This window comes from Astatotilapia calliptera, chromosome 22, assembly GCF_964374335.1.
Source record: "Astatotilapia calliptera chromosome 22, fAstCal68.1, whole genome shotgun sequence".
In the NCBI taxonomy this organism is placed as follows: domain Eukaryota; kingdom Metazoa; phylum Chordata; class Actinopteri; order Cichliformes; family Cichlidae; genus Astatotilapia; species Astatotilapia calliptera.
Genome location: NC_137442.1, coordinates 6,317,006 through 6,328,170, shown reverse-complemented (window position 1 = coordinate 6,328,170; position 11,165 = coordinate 6,317,006). Strand labels below are relative to the sequence as shown.

Below are 11,165 nucleotides of genomic sequence, written 5' to 3'. Positions count from 1 at the left end.
ATAATAAAATAGCCATCTGTTAAACACAATGAGTTACTATAGCAAACGTATGATATTTATGTTTTAGCTTGTTGGGAAGACGACTTTAAGTTATTGTGGAAATCAGATTAAAATCTTTCATAATTTCCTTACATGTTATAAACTCAGTACTAACTTAATCTTAAAGAAATACCGAGATAAATAAAAAATGAGATTAAAAACACTTTTTAGCTCAAGAAATCTAACTTTGCTTTGATGGGAAAATATGTTTTGGATGTTTGCTTCTGCCTGCAGCTCTCACTCGGTTTATTGCTGTTATAATATTGTACCGACTTCCTGAAAGCTGACGCTGAAAGCTGTTTACAAGCAGACTAAAAGCTGATCATTAATAATGACTGACACGGCAGGCGATTTTTTTTCCTATAAATGTGTTTTTATTTCTCCCAAATGTTTCACAGTCAACAGGATACCAAATGAAACAGTTTCAAACGAGCTTCAAAATAAAAAAAAGTACAAACAACATGAAGCACAGAGGAAACACAAAGAAAACATGGCTGAAGTTCACGTGAATACTGTAGTGGCTCAGTGTGAAAAGATTTAGGAGAATGAAAAATTAAATTAATATGTTAAAGGACGAAATATAAAACTGCAAAGCAGCTGGGGGGTTTGTCTTTCAAAATAAAAGCACCTGGCCATTTTATTTTTAAAACATGTTTCAGGAAATGTTAAGGTTAGACTTCAGATCTTCAGATGTTGGCCTGAATAGTGAGGTTATAATAATAGTGAGGGAAGTTTTCAACTTTTATCCACAACGTTAACAATTCAAAGACGCTGATCTTTCCTGTCACTCTGACTTTTTAAACACTCAGATTTATGTTTCTTTGCTTGAATTTAAATACTTTTTTTTTTATTGGAAAATGTCCCGTTGAATTGGTTAATCCAACAACAGCCGACATGCTTTTAACACAGAGGAGCTGAAGGCTCTGTTAGCCTGAGATGTGGTATGAAAGGAAAACAGAGCAGTTGTTATGTGCAGTGCGCTTCTCCTCTAACATTGGTTGGTAATAAATATATATCTAAAAATGAATTTGTTTCTTGGAAATTCACTGAATGGGACTTTTGTTGTGGCTAATCACTTCAAGGGATCTGTACTTACTAGTATAATGGACACTGAGCATGTGCAGTGTGTTTCTCCTCAAAACGTTGGCTGGCGTCTGAGAAAAATCCTGCTGCTATGAACGCTCTGCCAATGTATATATCACAGGAAAGCAAATCATTTTCTTTGATGTTTTACTAAATGTGACTTTTGTTGTGGTTAACCACTTCCAAGAATCTGTATTTACTAGAAGATAACAGATGTTCCCGTCTTTGACATTAACTTTCAATCTTGTGCTTCCATTTAAAAAAAAAGAAAAAGAAAAGATTAATGGCCTGATTATAACTGATGGCTCCCTTCAGTCTAGTAAGACCAGAATGCCTCTTCCCCACAAAAGCTAATGACAGCACGACGCTGTAGAAAAACAACTCTCTGAGTTCACAGAGGCTGGAGAGACATTTACACAAAGGTGCAAACCCTGATGTCCGGAAAAGAAAAAATATATTCTGCAAGCGTAAGACTGACTCACACAGGACTCTTTATCTCATGCAGTCTTAAAAAGGTTGCGACAAAAGCGTCAAAAATGAGAGATTATCCAGCTAATTAAGCATATCTGCCTCAGAAGAAGAAATACTGATAACGTTTTCTCACCTGCTGCCCAAAATCACATTTATCACTGAGAGTTGATCTTGAAAGCTGAGACAAAACGGTAAATAACACTGATAAAAGGCATTAACACTGATAACAGAATGATTTATTATTACTTAAACTGACTACAAGGTTACACACCTGAAACTATCTCAACACTCAATGTGATAACCTTGATTACGCCGACATGATTTTCTAATTTTGTTCAACAAACTCAATGAAAAGACCAAAACCAACAATCAGCTGATGCCAAACATGAAGAGGCCGCCCAGTGCGACTGCACAGCTCAGTTATTTGTTTTGAATCAGGCGTCACAGATACACTTTCCACCTCTTCTGCACAAAATCAGCAAAGAAGTCCGAAGATGATTTTTCCACTGAGGCTGAAAGTGTGTTTTTGATCGCAGCTCAAACACTAAGCTTGTTTGATTGAATGTAGGAGCAGGGTTTGGTTTAACCTCAGTGTAACAGCAGCTGAATCCTTCACAGTAAAGAAAATCCTTGTATGTAGTGAAATAAAAAGTGTTAGAAGTGCGTCTGTTGCACTTAGAGTTAAAAACAAAGATTTTGGGAGACTAGTTTTGATCAAACCAGCTTACGTGGCGTCACGCGAAACAGTAAACCATGGCACATTAATTTGGTCATGACATCATCTTTCCTGCTGTCTACATTCTCCGCTCTTCTTCTGTCCTATTAACCGATTCAGACCTCCACCCTCCTCTGACCTTCCTCATCTGCTCTCCTACATTCCTTCATTTCACATCATTTTTTATTTTTTTCTATGTTTTTGTTTGTTTTTGATTATTAACTTTTCCCTCCTTTTATCATTTTTTCTTGCTTTCACTTAGGCATCTTCCTCCACCTCCTCCTCAAACTCCCCCTCCTCCTCGGCGGTGGCGTCCTGGTACTGCTGGTACTCTGACACCAGGTCGTTCATGTTGCTCTCTGCCTCGGTGAACTCCATCTCATCCATGCCCTCGCCGGTGTACCAGTGGAGGAAGGCCTTGCGGCGGAACATGGCCGTGAACTGCTCGGAGATGCGCTTGAACAGCTCCTGAATGGCCGTGCTGTTGCCGATGAAGGTGACGGCCATCTTGAGGCCTCGCGGCGGGATGTCGCAGACGGCCGTCTTGACGTTGTTGGGGATCCACTCCACAAAGTAGCTGCTGTTCTTGTTTTGGACGTTCAGCATCTGCTCATCCACCTCCTTCATGGACATGCGCCCACGGAACACGGCGGCCACCGTCAGGTAGCGTCCGTGGCGAGGGTCGCAAGCCGCCATCATGTTTTTGGCGTCGAACACCTGCTGGGTGAGCTCCGGCACGGTGAGGGCGCGGTACTGCTGGCTCCCCCGGCTGGTGAGAGGGGCGAAGCCGGGCATGAAGAAGTGGAGACGAGGGAAGGGCACCATGTTGACGGCCAGCTTCCTCAGATCGGCGTTCAGCTGCCCGGGGAAACGCAGGCAGGTGGTCACGCCGCTCATGGTGGCCGAAACCAGGTGGTTCAGGTCGCCGTAGGTGGGCGTAGTGAGCTTGAGGGTGCGGAAGCAAATGTCATAAAGAGCTTCGTTGTCAATGCAGTAGGTCTCATCGGTGTTTTCTACCAGCTGGTGAACGGACAGCGTGGCGTTGTAGGGCTCCACCACCGTGTCTGATACCTGAAGACAGAGCGAGAGGAAACGTCGATACTCATGGCTGATGCAGAAATAGCATAAACATTTATTATAAACAAACAGGCGATTTATTGTGCAGTAGATTTATTTCCCATAGTTCAAAGTGCTGAACACAGATATATGGGCACTGAAATATGCCAACCTGTCACTCATACTCAGCTTTATCTTCATTTCTGACTGTTGTTGGGACATAATTTACAAAATGAGCATTATATTATTTTCAATATGACTTAAAACTAGCAACTGAAAACACAAAGTCATCAAGAAAGTGTTTACTGAGGTGCTGAGGTCTTACAGACTTTGCCTCGTGCTGATTATTAGAGCGAACACAGATTTACGGCTTCACTTTTCTGATCTTTTATTGTGCAGCCTTTGCTCAGACTTCTAAAACTACCATAAGTAAGCACTGAAAGGTCATTTTTAAAAAGTGCATCCTGTGGGGCAATGCTCTACCTTAGGGGAGGGCACCACACTGAAGGTGTTCATGATGCGGTCGGGGTACTCCTCTCTGATCTTGCTGATGAGCAGGGTTCCCATGCCGGAGCCGGTGCCTCCTCCCAGAGAGTGCGTGAGCTGGAAACCCTGCAGGCACTCGCAGCTCTCGGCCTCTTTCCTCACCACGTCCAGGACTGAATCCACCAGCTCGGCCCCCTCCGTGTAGTGACCTTTAGCCCAGTTGTTTCCTGCCCCACTTTGACCTGGGAAACAAAAGTGAAGCTGATTATACTGTTTCAGTTTTTAGTCAAACTGTTTAAGAAAACATTTTTCCCAGTGTTTGCGAAAGGAAAGAGCAACAAAGGAAAGTGAGCCTGGCTTTGAAGCATCGTACTGAGTCAGAATCAGTCAGCTCAGGTCCCAGAGGGTTTCATGCTGGGATTTTATGGCAGGAGTGAGCTTGTTTGTGCCATGTAGGACAGTCTGTTGAGCTAAATTTGACCGATGGACTCGATGTGACTTTAGCCACAAAATAGAGCAGCACAGATACTCATCAGGAGTCCAAACCCTGACAGCTCCAGACCATCTGATAATTTTTAACTTTATAGCTGTTTTCACACATGCACCACAGGCTTGAACTTTTCTAGAGATGACCTGAAAGAGGCGCATGTGATAATGCAAATGTCCAGTGCTGTCCGGTCAAACATGAGCTGGTTTTTAACCGCCCAGCTCCCCACTCTACACGTCCAAGTGACTGTTGATTGTGATGATGTGCCCATAGAGCAGCTACCTGCCCAGTTAGTGAGTGGGAGTCAAATGTGCTCCCTCCTGCCCACTCTATCCAGGCAGCTCCTTCACTTTAATAACACAGTCAGTGATGTGAGTGCATGTGGAGCAGACCAGTACCTGCTGCGTGCTACATGTGAGGAAAAAAACAGTGGACAATCTGACCTGATTGTCCCAAAACTGACCAAATTTCATGTGTAAACAGTTCAGGTGGTGGTGTTCTTACCAAAGACAAAGTTGTCGGGTCTGAAGATTTGCCCAAAGGGTCCAGAACGGACTGAGTCCATGGTTCCTGGCTCCAGGTCAACTAGGATGGCCCTGGGCACGTACTTCCCACCTGCATATATTAAAATAGACACAAAGAGAGATGAAATAAAAGATTAACAAAAAGTATGTAAACCTGTAGGAGCTGTAAGTGTAAAAAGAAAGAAAGCTGAACGATGATTGTAGTATCTCATGTAGCCAGTAGATGGAGACATTTACTGCAAAGTTACAGGATGTCTAGACTCAACACACTGAGGCTAAACTGCATATTTAACAGACCATTTACTCCTGTGAGCTTTCCGCTAAGCTTATCCAGCTCATTTTCATTCATTAAAATAAAATGCCCATTTTATTTAGTTTCTTAGCTCCTGAGTCAACCTGTGATTTTTCAGCTTTACTTTAGGCTGCTTTAGGCTGTCAGGTTAAATTAGGTTTATGCAACAACTGAAGGCAGAAGTGTCAAACTCGTTTTAGTTCACGGGCCGCAAACAGTCGAGTTTGATCTCAAGAGGGTGGACAAGTTAAACCTCTGCATAACAAGTTATATTTACAACAAACAGCCCTCAGAGGTTTTCGAGGTTCAAGAGATTTATTGTTGTTCAGAAAGGAGACAAGAAGCACAAGAGGGAATAAAACTAGGTTATGAGGTCCTGTTGAGACAGCACTACAGCAAGCAAACAACTAACAACAATCTAAACTAGGAAAACAAAAAACAAGCAAGGATGTGAAAAACTAATTTAATTTAATTAAGGTGATGTCGGCTTGTTCGTCTCTTTTAGTTTAGTTAGTAGTAGAAACATTAATAAAACCCTTTAATTTAACAGTTTTGCTTCCTTGTCTCCTTTTTCAACCTGGACCCCTGTTGTTACTTTTTAGGACCTTTTTATGAGAGCGTAACATGTTCAATATCATTTTTAGACCAAAGTAAAAGGCAGACGTTAAGTTTTCAGAACCAAACAGAAACAGTATTTTATGTTTTTATGTTTTGAACAACTCGTCTGGTTCCAGAAATACTTTTAACTTTCTCTATTTTTTTTTTAACTGGTAGTAGTAAGCCAATGCTGGCATCACCACGCCATGAAAATGTATGCTACTGAAACTAAATGAGTAATTACTGACTCCACTGCAATGTTTAAAGCCATCCAGAGCAGTGGGATGAAGCCTTTGGCAGGCTCCTTCTGGCTCCTGGGCTACATTTGAGGCTCTGACTGGGAATAATTAAGGCTGACATAGTCCACTATCACTGTGTCAAACAGAGTTTGGTACAAATGTTTTTCAGGATAAACTACCTTTGTTTAATGCATGCTTGTTTAGTGTTTCTGGCATTTTAAGGCAACATGCCCCCCTAATAAACGTCATCATGAGAACAGGTGAAGATAACACATCCTCACCTGTAACAATGTGAAACCAGCGAACCAAAAATTAGTGCTTCATTGCTTTATTTTTATCTGCATCTTCTGCTTCTCTGCTGCAGTGAGCCGGTGTCTCCACAGGGAGGAGATGTCTTCTTTCATTTGATCAAACACAGACCTCGCTGTAGTCGGGATGAACTCACCTGTGGCTTCATTGTAGTACACGCTGATCCTGTCCAGCTGCAGGTCGCTGTCTCCGTGGTAGGTGCCTGTCGGGTCGATGCCGTGCTCGTCGCTGATCACCTCCCAGAACTAAATAAAGGTGGACAAGCTGTTACTGCAAGAACTAATACAGAAAGCATCCACATGTCAGTGTTTTATACACTTAATGATGTGAAGCAAGCATAATACTAAGCACTTTTTTTAACCCCTGTACCATCCATGTGTCATCATAACTAAAGAGCTAACAGAGTGCTCAATAAGGTTTTTCAAAGTTAGGAAACATCTCACAAAGAGGTGTCTTTGTGGTGTTATTTAGGACATAACTGCAAACAAATTTAGAAGAAAAACAAGAGTCTTCTGACCTCTGTGCTTCCCAAAGACTCACTGACATATGATCACAGTTAGCATTCACAAGATCACCTAAAAACAGCGGCGTGTTCTGTAAGACCGCAGGAAGGATTTCCTGCGACAAACAGTCACCTCATGGTTCCATTCCAACCATTAAACTAATTTTGGCTGAACATGCTGTGGAGCTCTTAGATTAGACATAAATGCTTTTAATAATGTCTCAATATCAGTGGCAGTATTGATTCTCACTTATAGCTCAGATTTCTTATTGAGTCCCTCAATAAATCTCCTACACAGAAGATGTCAGGCTACAGAGTTTTTTCAGCTTAAGTCTCTGAGTGTGAACACAGTGTAGAAACAGTAAAGAAGATGCCTGCATGTGACTCAAGTTTGCAAACGTTGCAAATCACATGGAGAGGGTGGACGAGACAATCTGATAACAGTGCAAACAGCCCTCTTTTGATTTCAAGGAAACTCCCTGTAAAAACATGTTTTACAAACACTCCCAACAGTATAAGTGGTGAAGAAAATAGATGGATATGAAGACAAACTCTGGGTCTGCCACAGCTGGTCTGACTGTAACAAAATACACTCAGTGCTTTTATGTCTCATGCCAGTAAATAATCAAAGGTACGTCTTGCGGATATATTTGGTTTCTGCTCTGAGTGAAACTTCCTGGAAGAAGCACAAGCCAAAGCAGTTTCAAAGCTTTGACACCTGGACAGGAAAACAGGAGGAAGTACAGGAGGCTGATGAGAAACGAGCATAAAAGAAGCAAACAAGAGCGAGCACACACGGCAGCTCAGATTTATTTTAATCACGCAGTCACGTGATGAATACATAATCTGTCATTTAGATTAAAAATGCTGAGAAATTCACAACTTCCGATACAGTTGAGTGAGTTTAATGATAGAAAACTGCGAAAAAAGCAACAAATATTTATATCTGAAAGCTAGAGCTAACATGTTTGCTTAAAAAAAGACTTCAAAGATAAACTGATACCAGATAATGTTCTTTTTATGAGCTGTTTTTACCCTGAAGTTTAAAGTTTTGCGGCTATTTAAAAGGCTAACAGCACATTAATCTGGCTGAATGAAAATATTTTAATGTGTTTTTTAGAAAAGAAAGAAATCTGTCTTTCATTGGATGAAGCCTTCACTGGATCTGCTTGAGAGACAGAAATTTAAACGTATAAATTATAGTGTCATGTGGGAATAAATGTGTCTCTTTAAAATTGAAAACTGGACATTCTTATCTTCAGCTCTACTCTGTAGTTCAGCTATGATTTGAGTTTAGAAAGGAAAGGCAGGGAGGAAGTCATGTAATTACCCCCACCTGGATTTTTCCAGCTGGTCCAGTGAATCACACACAGACTCATAAAAAGTTGCCCACAGCTTAAAGTAGTAAAACTTTTTGTTCTATTTGCTGTCAGAGGGTCAGGACTCTCTCAGAGGATTTTGTGTTTCACGGGTTGAAACATCAACAGACTGTCACCCCAGCTCAGTCAAGTGACCCTAATCTGTGAGAGTGCGTGTGTGTCTAAGGGAAAGAGATAAGCAGGGGAAAGGTTGGTTTGTCCAAGGCAAAAACATACACTTCAGGATTTCTGAAACTGCAAACCGCATGTGAGCTGGCAGGTTTTGAAGTCAATATTTGAAAACCTAAGCCTCTATTCAGTCGTATCTATGAGAAGTTATCCAGAAACGTGGGAAAGCTCAGCAGATTTGGGTCGGATTGGGTAAGCGGGTGAATTCAGGCACAGTTAATCCATTGTGAAATGACCTCAGCCTCACTAAGTCCGCTGTAAATACACTTGTCTTCACCGATCAGGACCTTTGAGTAGCAGAGACTAAGTCAGCCCATATGCTGCTGCCCCACCCGCTGTTGTGCTGAGCTGTACGAGGGCAGAACAGGCCAAATGTACGAATAAAATTCAAGTTATATATAGAATCACATTCTTAAAATCACATGACCTGGTGGCTGTTATGCTGCTACATAGCACGCAATGTTTAAGCTGTTTTATGATATCTAAAGTAGTTCTTGTATAAGTGATTCATTCTTATTTAATTGTAGAGTTTACTAAAAATCTAGTTGATAAAACTGTGACTGTATGGCTGCATGTACAATATTTTAAAGCTTTACCTTGTGTATTATCTTCTTAATTAACTAATCAGTCAATAAAATCTCCAAAAAAGTAAAAAATATCCATAATTTCTAAGGAAAGCAAGGGTTGCATGCTTGTTTTTAAAGAAAATGTCTCCTTTATATAGCTGAAACAATTCATTGCTGAATTAATTTACTGGGACACTTCCATAAAGGAGGCAGAATAACCTTACAAATTAAATGATACTGTGGTTGCAGCTTGAAATATTAATGCAGAGTTAGAGCATGCTGTTAAAAGCTGTAATGTCTGAGTGTTTTTAGTTAATGCGAAAAGGAGAATAATGGAGTTTATTCTTCTCCTTGGACCAGCATTTATAAAGGTTTTTTTTCTGATCAAAGAGCAAAGAGCATCCAGGACAAATCTCGAAGCATTTGTCTTTTCTCTTTCTTTTAATCCATCTGAAGAAAAACTGAAATATGTTCTGAAACCGTGGCCTAAAAATCATGAACTGTGGTTTGGGGGGATTTTTACAACCGTATTTCACTGGATTCATTTTGCATCCCTTGACTGATCCACTAACTGCTGCAGCTTGAGGTAAGTAGCTTTAGATTTCCAAGAAATCCTTTAAACTGTTCCAACAAAATGCAGATAAATAGAAAACCCTTCCTATTACCGATGGGTAAACAGGGATGAGGACTGCTGGTTTGGGGGGCCTGGGGCGTGCGCATGTGTCACACTGCCTGGAAAAGGCAGCCATTTAAATGACCTCATCTGTGCATTCAGCGTAGACACTGAACCACTTGTTATCTTCCTCCCCCTTCACCCTCCTCCTGCTGCGTTCCTCTCCTCTGCCTCAGCAAATTTCTCCTTTCTTTTCACCCTTTTTTCTCTTGTTTTTTTCTTTCTCCTCGATGACAAAGACTCGAGCTCAACAGGCAGCCAAGGCAGCAGCTGGCCCTGTGAGTCGGCTCCGGTCTGGCCAGCTTCATTAATCACAGCTCAGTGACTGGAGTCACTGTTTTGCCTGCAGTTACAAATCTGCAAATGTTACTGTATTCATGTGCAGAGAAAGCATGAAAGACTACTGCTAGACAGAAGTCTTATTATATTGCTGTAATTAATATGCCATGTATTACATTCTTTTGTCAGATCCTACAGCTTCATAATACTTCATTAAAAATTATCATATGTAATAGCAAAGTTATTGTTACACTGATTTATTGTTTCTGCCTAAGAGTGCTTCAATCTATTAATAAAAGGATTAGATCAGCTCTGTCAATCTTTTACCTAAAAAAATCCAAGACTCATGTAACATATGATAAAAACACAAAATATGCACATTCCCCTTTAGATGAAAGTAGGTTACAAAGAGGTTAGCTAAAGTATAAAAGAATACTGTAACTTTTAAATGGTCAGGGGGAGGGGGAGTGGGGGAAAACAATGGAACTCTCAATTGTTCTGGGTCCAGTTAAAGGTTTGTACATTTAAAAAAATAAAAAACAAAAGTCCTCTTAGTAAATTACAGGAATTAATCAGTTTATTTCCATGTAATTTCGTGATTTAATACAGAGTAAGTATGTATTGAAACTGTACAAAAAGAGCAGCAATTTAAATGATTTAAAAATGAAAAACTTTGAACAAAAACTTTATTAAACTGGTAAATAAATAAATAACGACAAAAAAGAAGAGAAAAGGTGGGTTTTTTTTTTTCATCACTAGCTTTTCTTACCTTAGCACCAATCTGGTTCCCGCACTGGCCGGCCTGGATGTGCACGATTTCCCTCATGATGGATGGACAGTTGGTGATGGAGCAGAGAGCGCTGGAAGTAAGTGAAGGCTGCTGACCTACTGACTGTGCAGAGTTTGTGGCAGCGCTGAGTCCAGCTGGCTTCGGGGGGTGGGGCATAGCTTAGTCCAGGCTAATGATTGGTTAGTCTGTCTGCGGCTTTGGAGCTGATTGGCTGAAGGTTGAGCTTTTTTTCCCCAAAGGGGTTTCCTTCCCTCTGAGGCAAGGACCGGAAGAGGAGAAGGAGTGCCGGGTGTTGTCATCACTGCCTCGTTGGAACTCCAAACAAAAGCTGGAAAGTAACGAAGTAGTGGGTTTCAGATGCTTTACTCGAGTATTTCCTTTTTCTGCTCCTCTACGTTTTCAGAAGAAAATATTTCATCAGAACATTAATGTGAATTTTAAAGCCTGTATATGAAGAGTAAAAAGTTACACCTTCTACACCATAATCAGCAGCATCCATCATCCAGTTAG

At 41.0% G+C, this 11,165-nt stretch overlaps 1 protein-coding gene across 1 annotated transcript; it reads right to left on the bottom strand.

The window, feature by feature from the left end:
- Nucleotides 1-390: 390 nt before the first annotated feature.
- On the bottom strand, nt 391-10,823 carry LOC113014095 (tubulin beta chain-like). Its single transcript, XM_026155395.2, has 5 exons — nt 10,635-10,823; nt 6,435-6,543; nt 4,842-4,952; nt 3,848-4,092; nt 391-3,379 (listed from the first exon to the last, which is right to left on the bottom strand). Exons 1-5 carry the CDS (start codon nt 10,809-10,811, stop codon nt 2,567-2,569), a joined length of 1,455 nt encoding a protein of 484 aa, XP_026011180.1. The 5' UTR covers nt 10,812-10,823; the 3' UTR covers nt 391-2,566.
- Between the last annotated feature and the right edge of the window lie 342 nt (nt 10,824-11,165).

Coding starts and splice junctions, on each gene's coding strand:
- LOC113014095 (XM_026155395.2), bottom strand. CDS start 10,811: ATGCCCCACCCCCCGAAGCCAGCTGGACTCAGCGCTGCCACAAACTCT. Junction 6,544..10,634: donor GGAACCAGATTGGTGCTAAG/GTAAGAAAAGCT, acceptor ACCTTTATTTAG/TTCTGGGAGGTGATCAGCGA. Junction 4,093..4,841: donor ACCCGACAACTTTGTCTTTG/GTAAGAACACCA, acceptor TTTGTTTCCCAG/GTCAAAGTGGGGCAGGAAAC.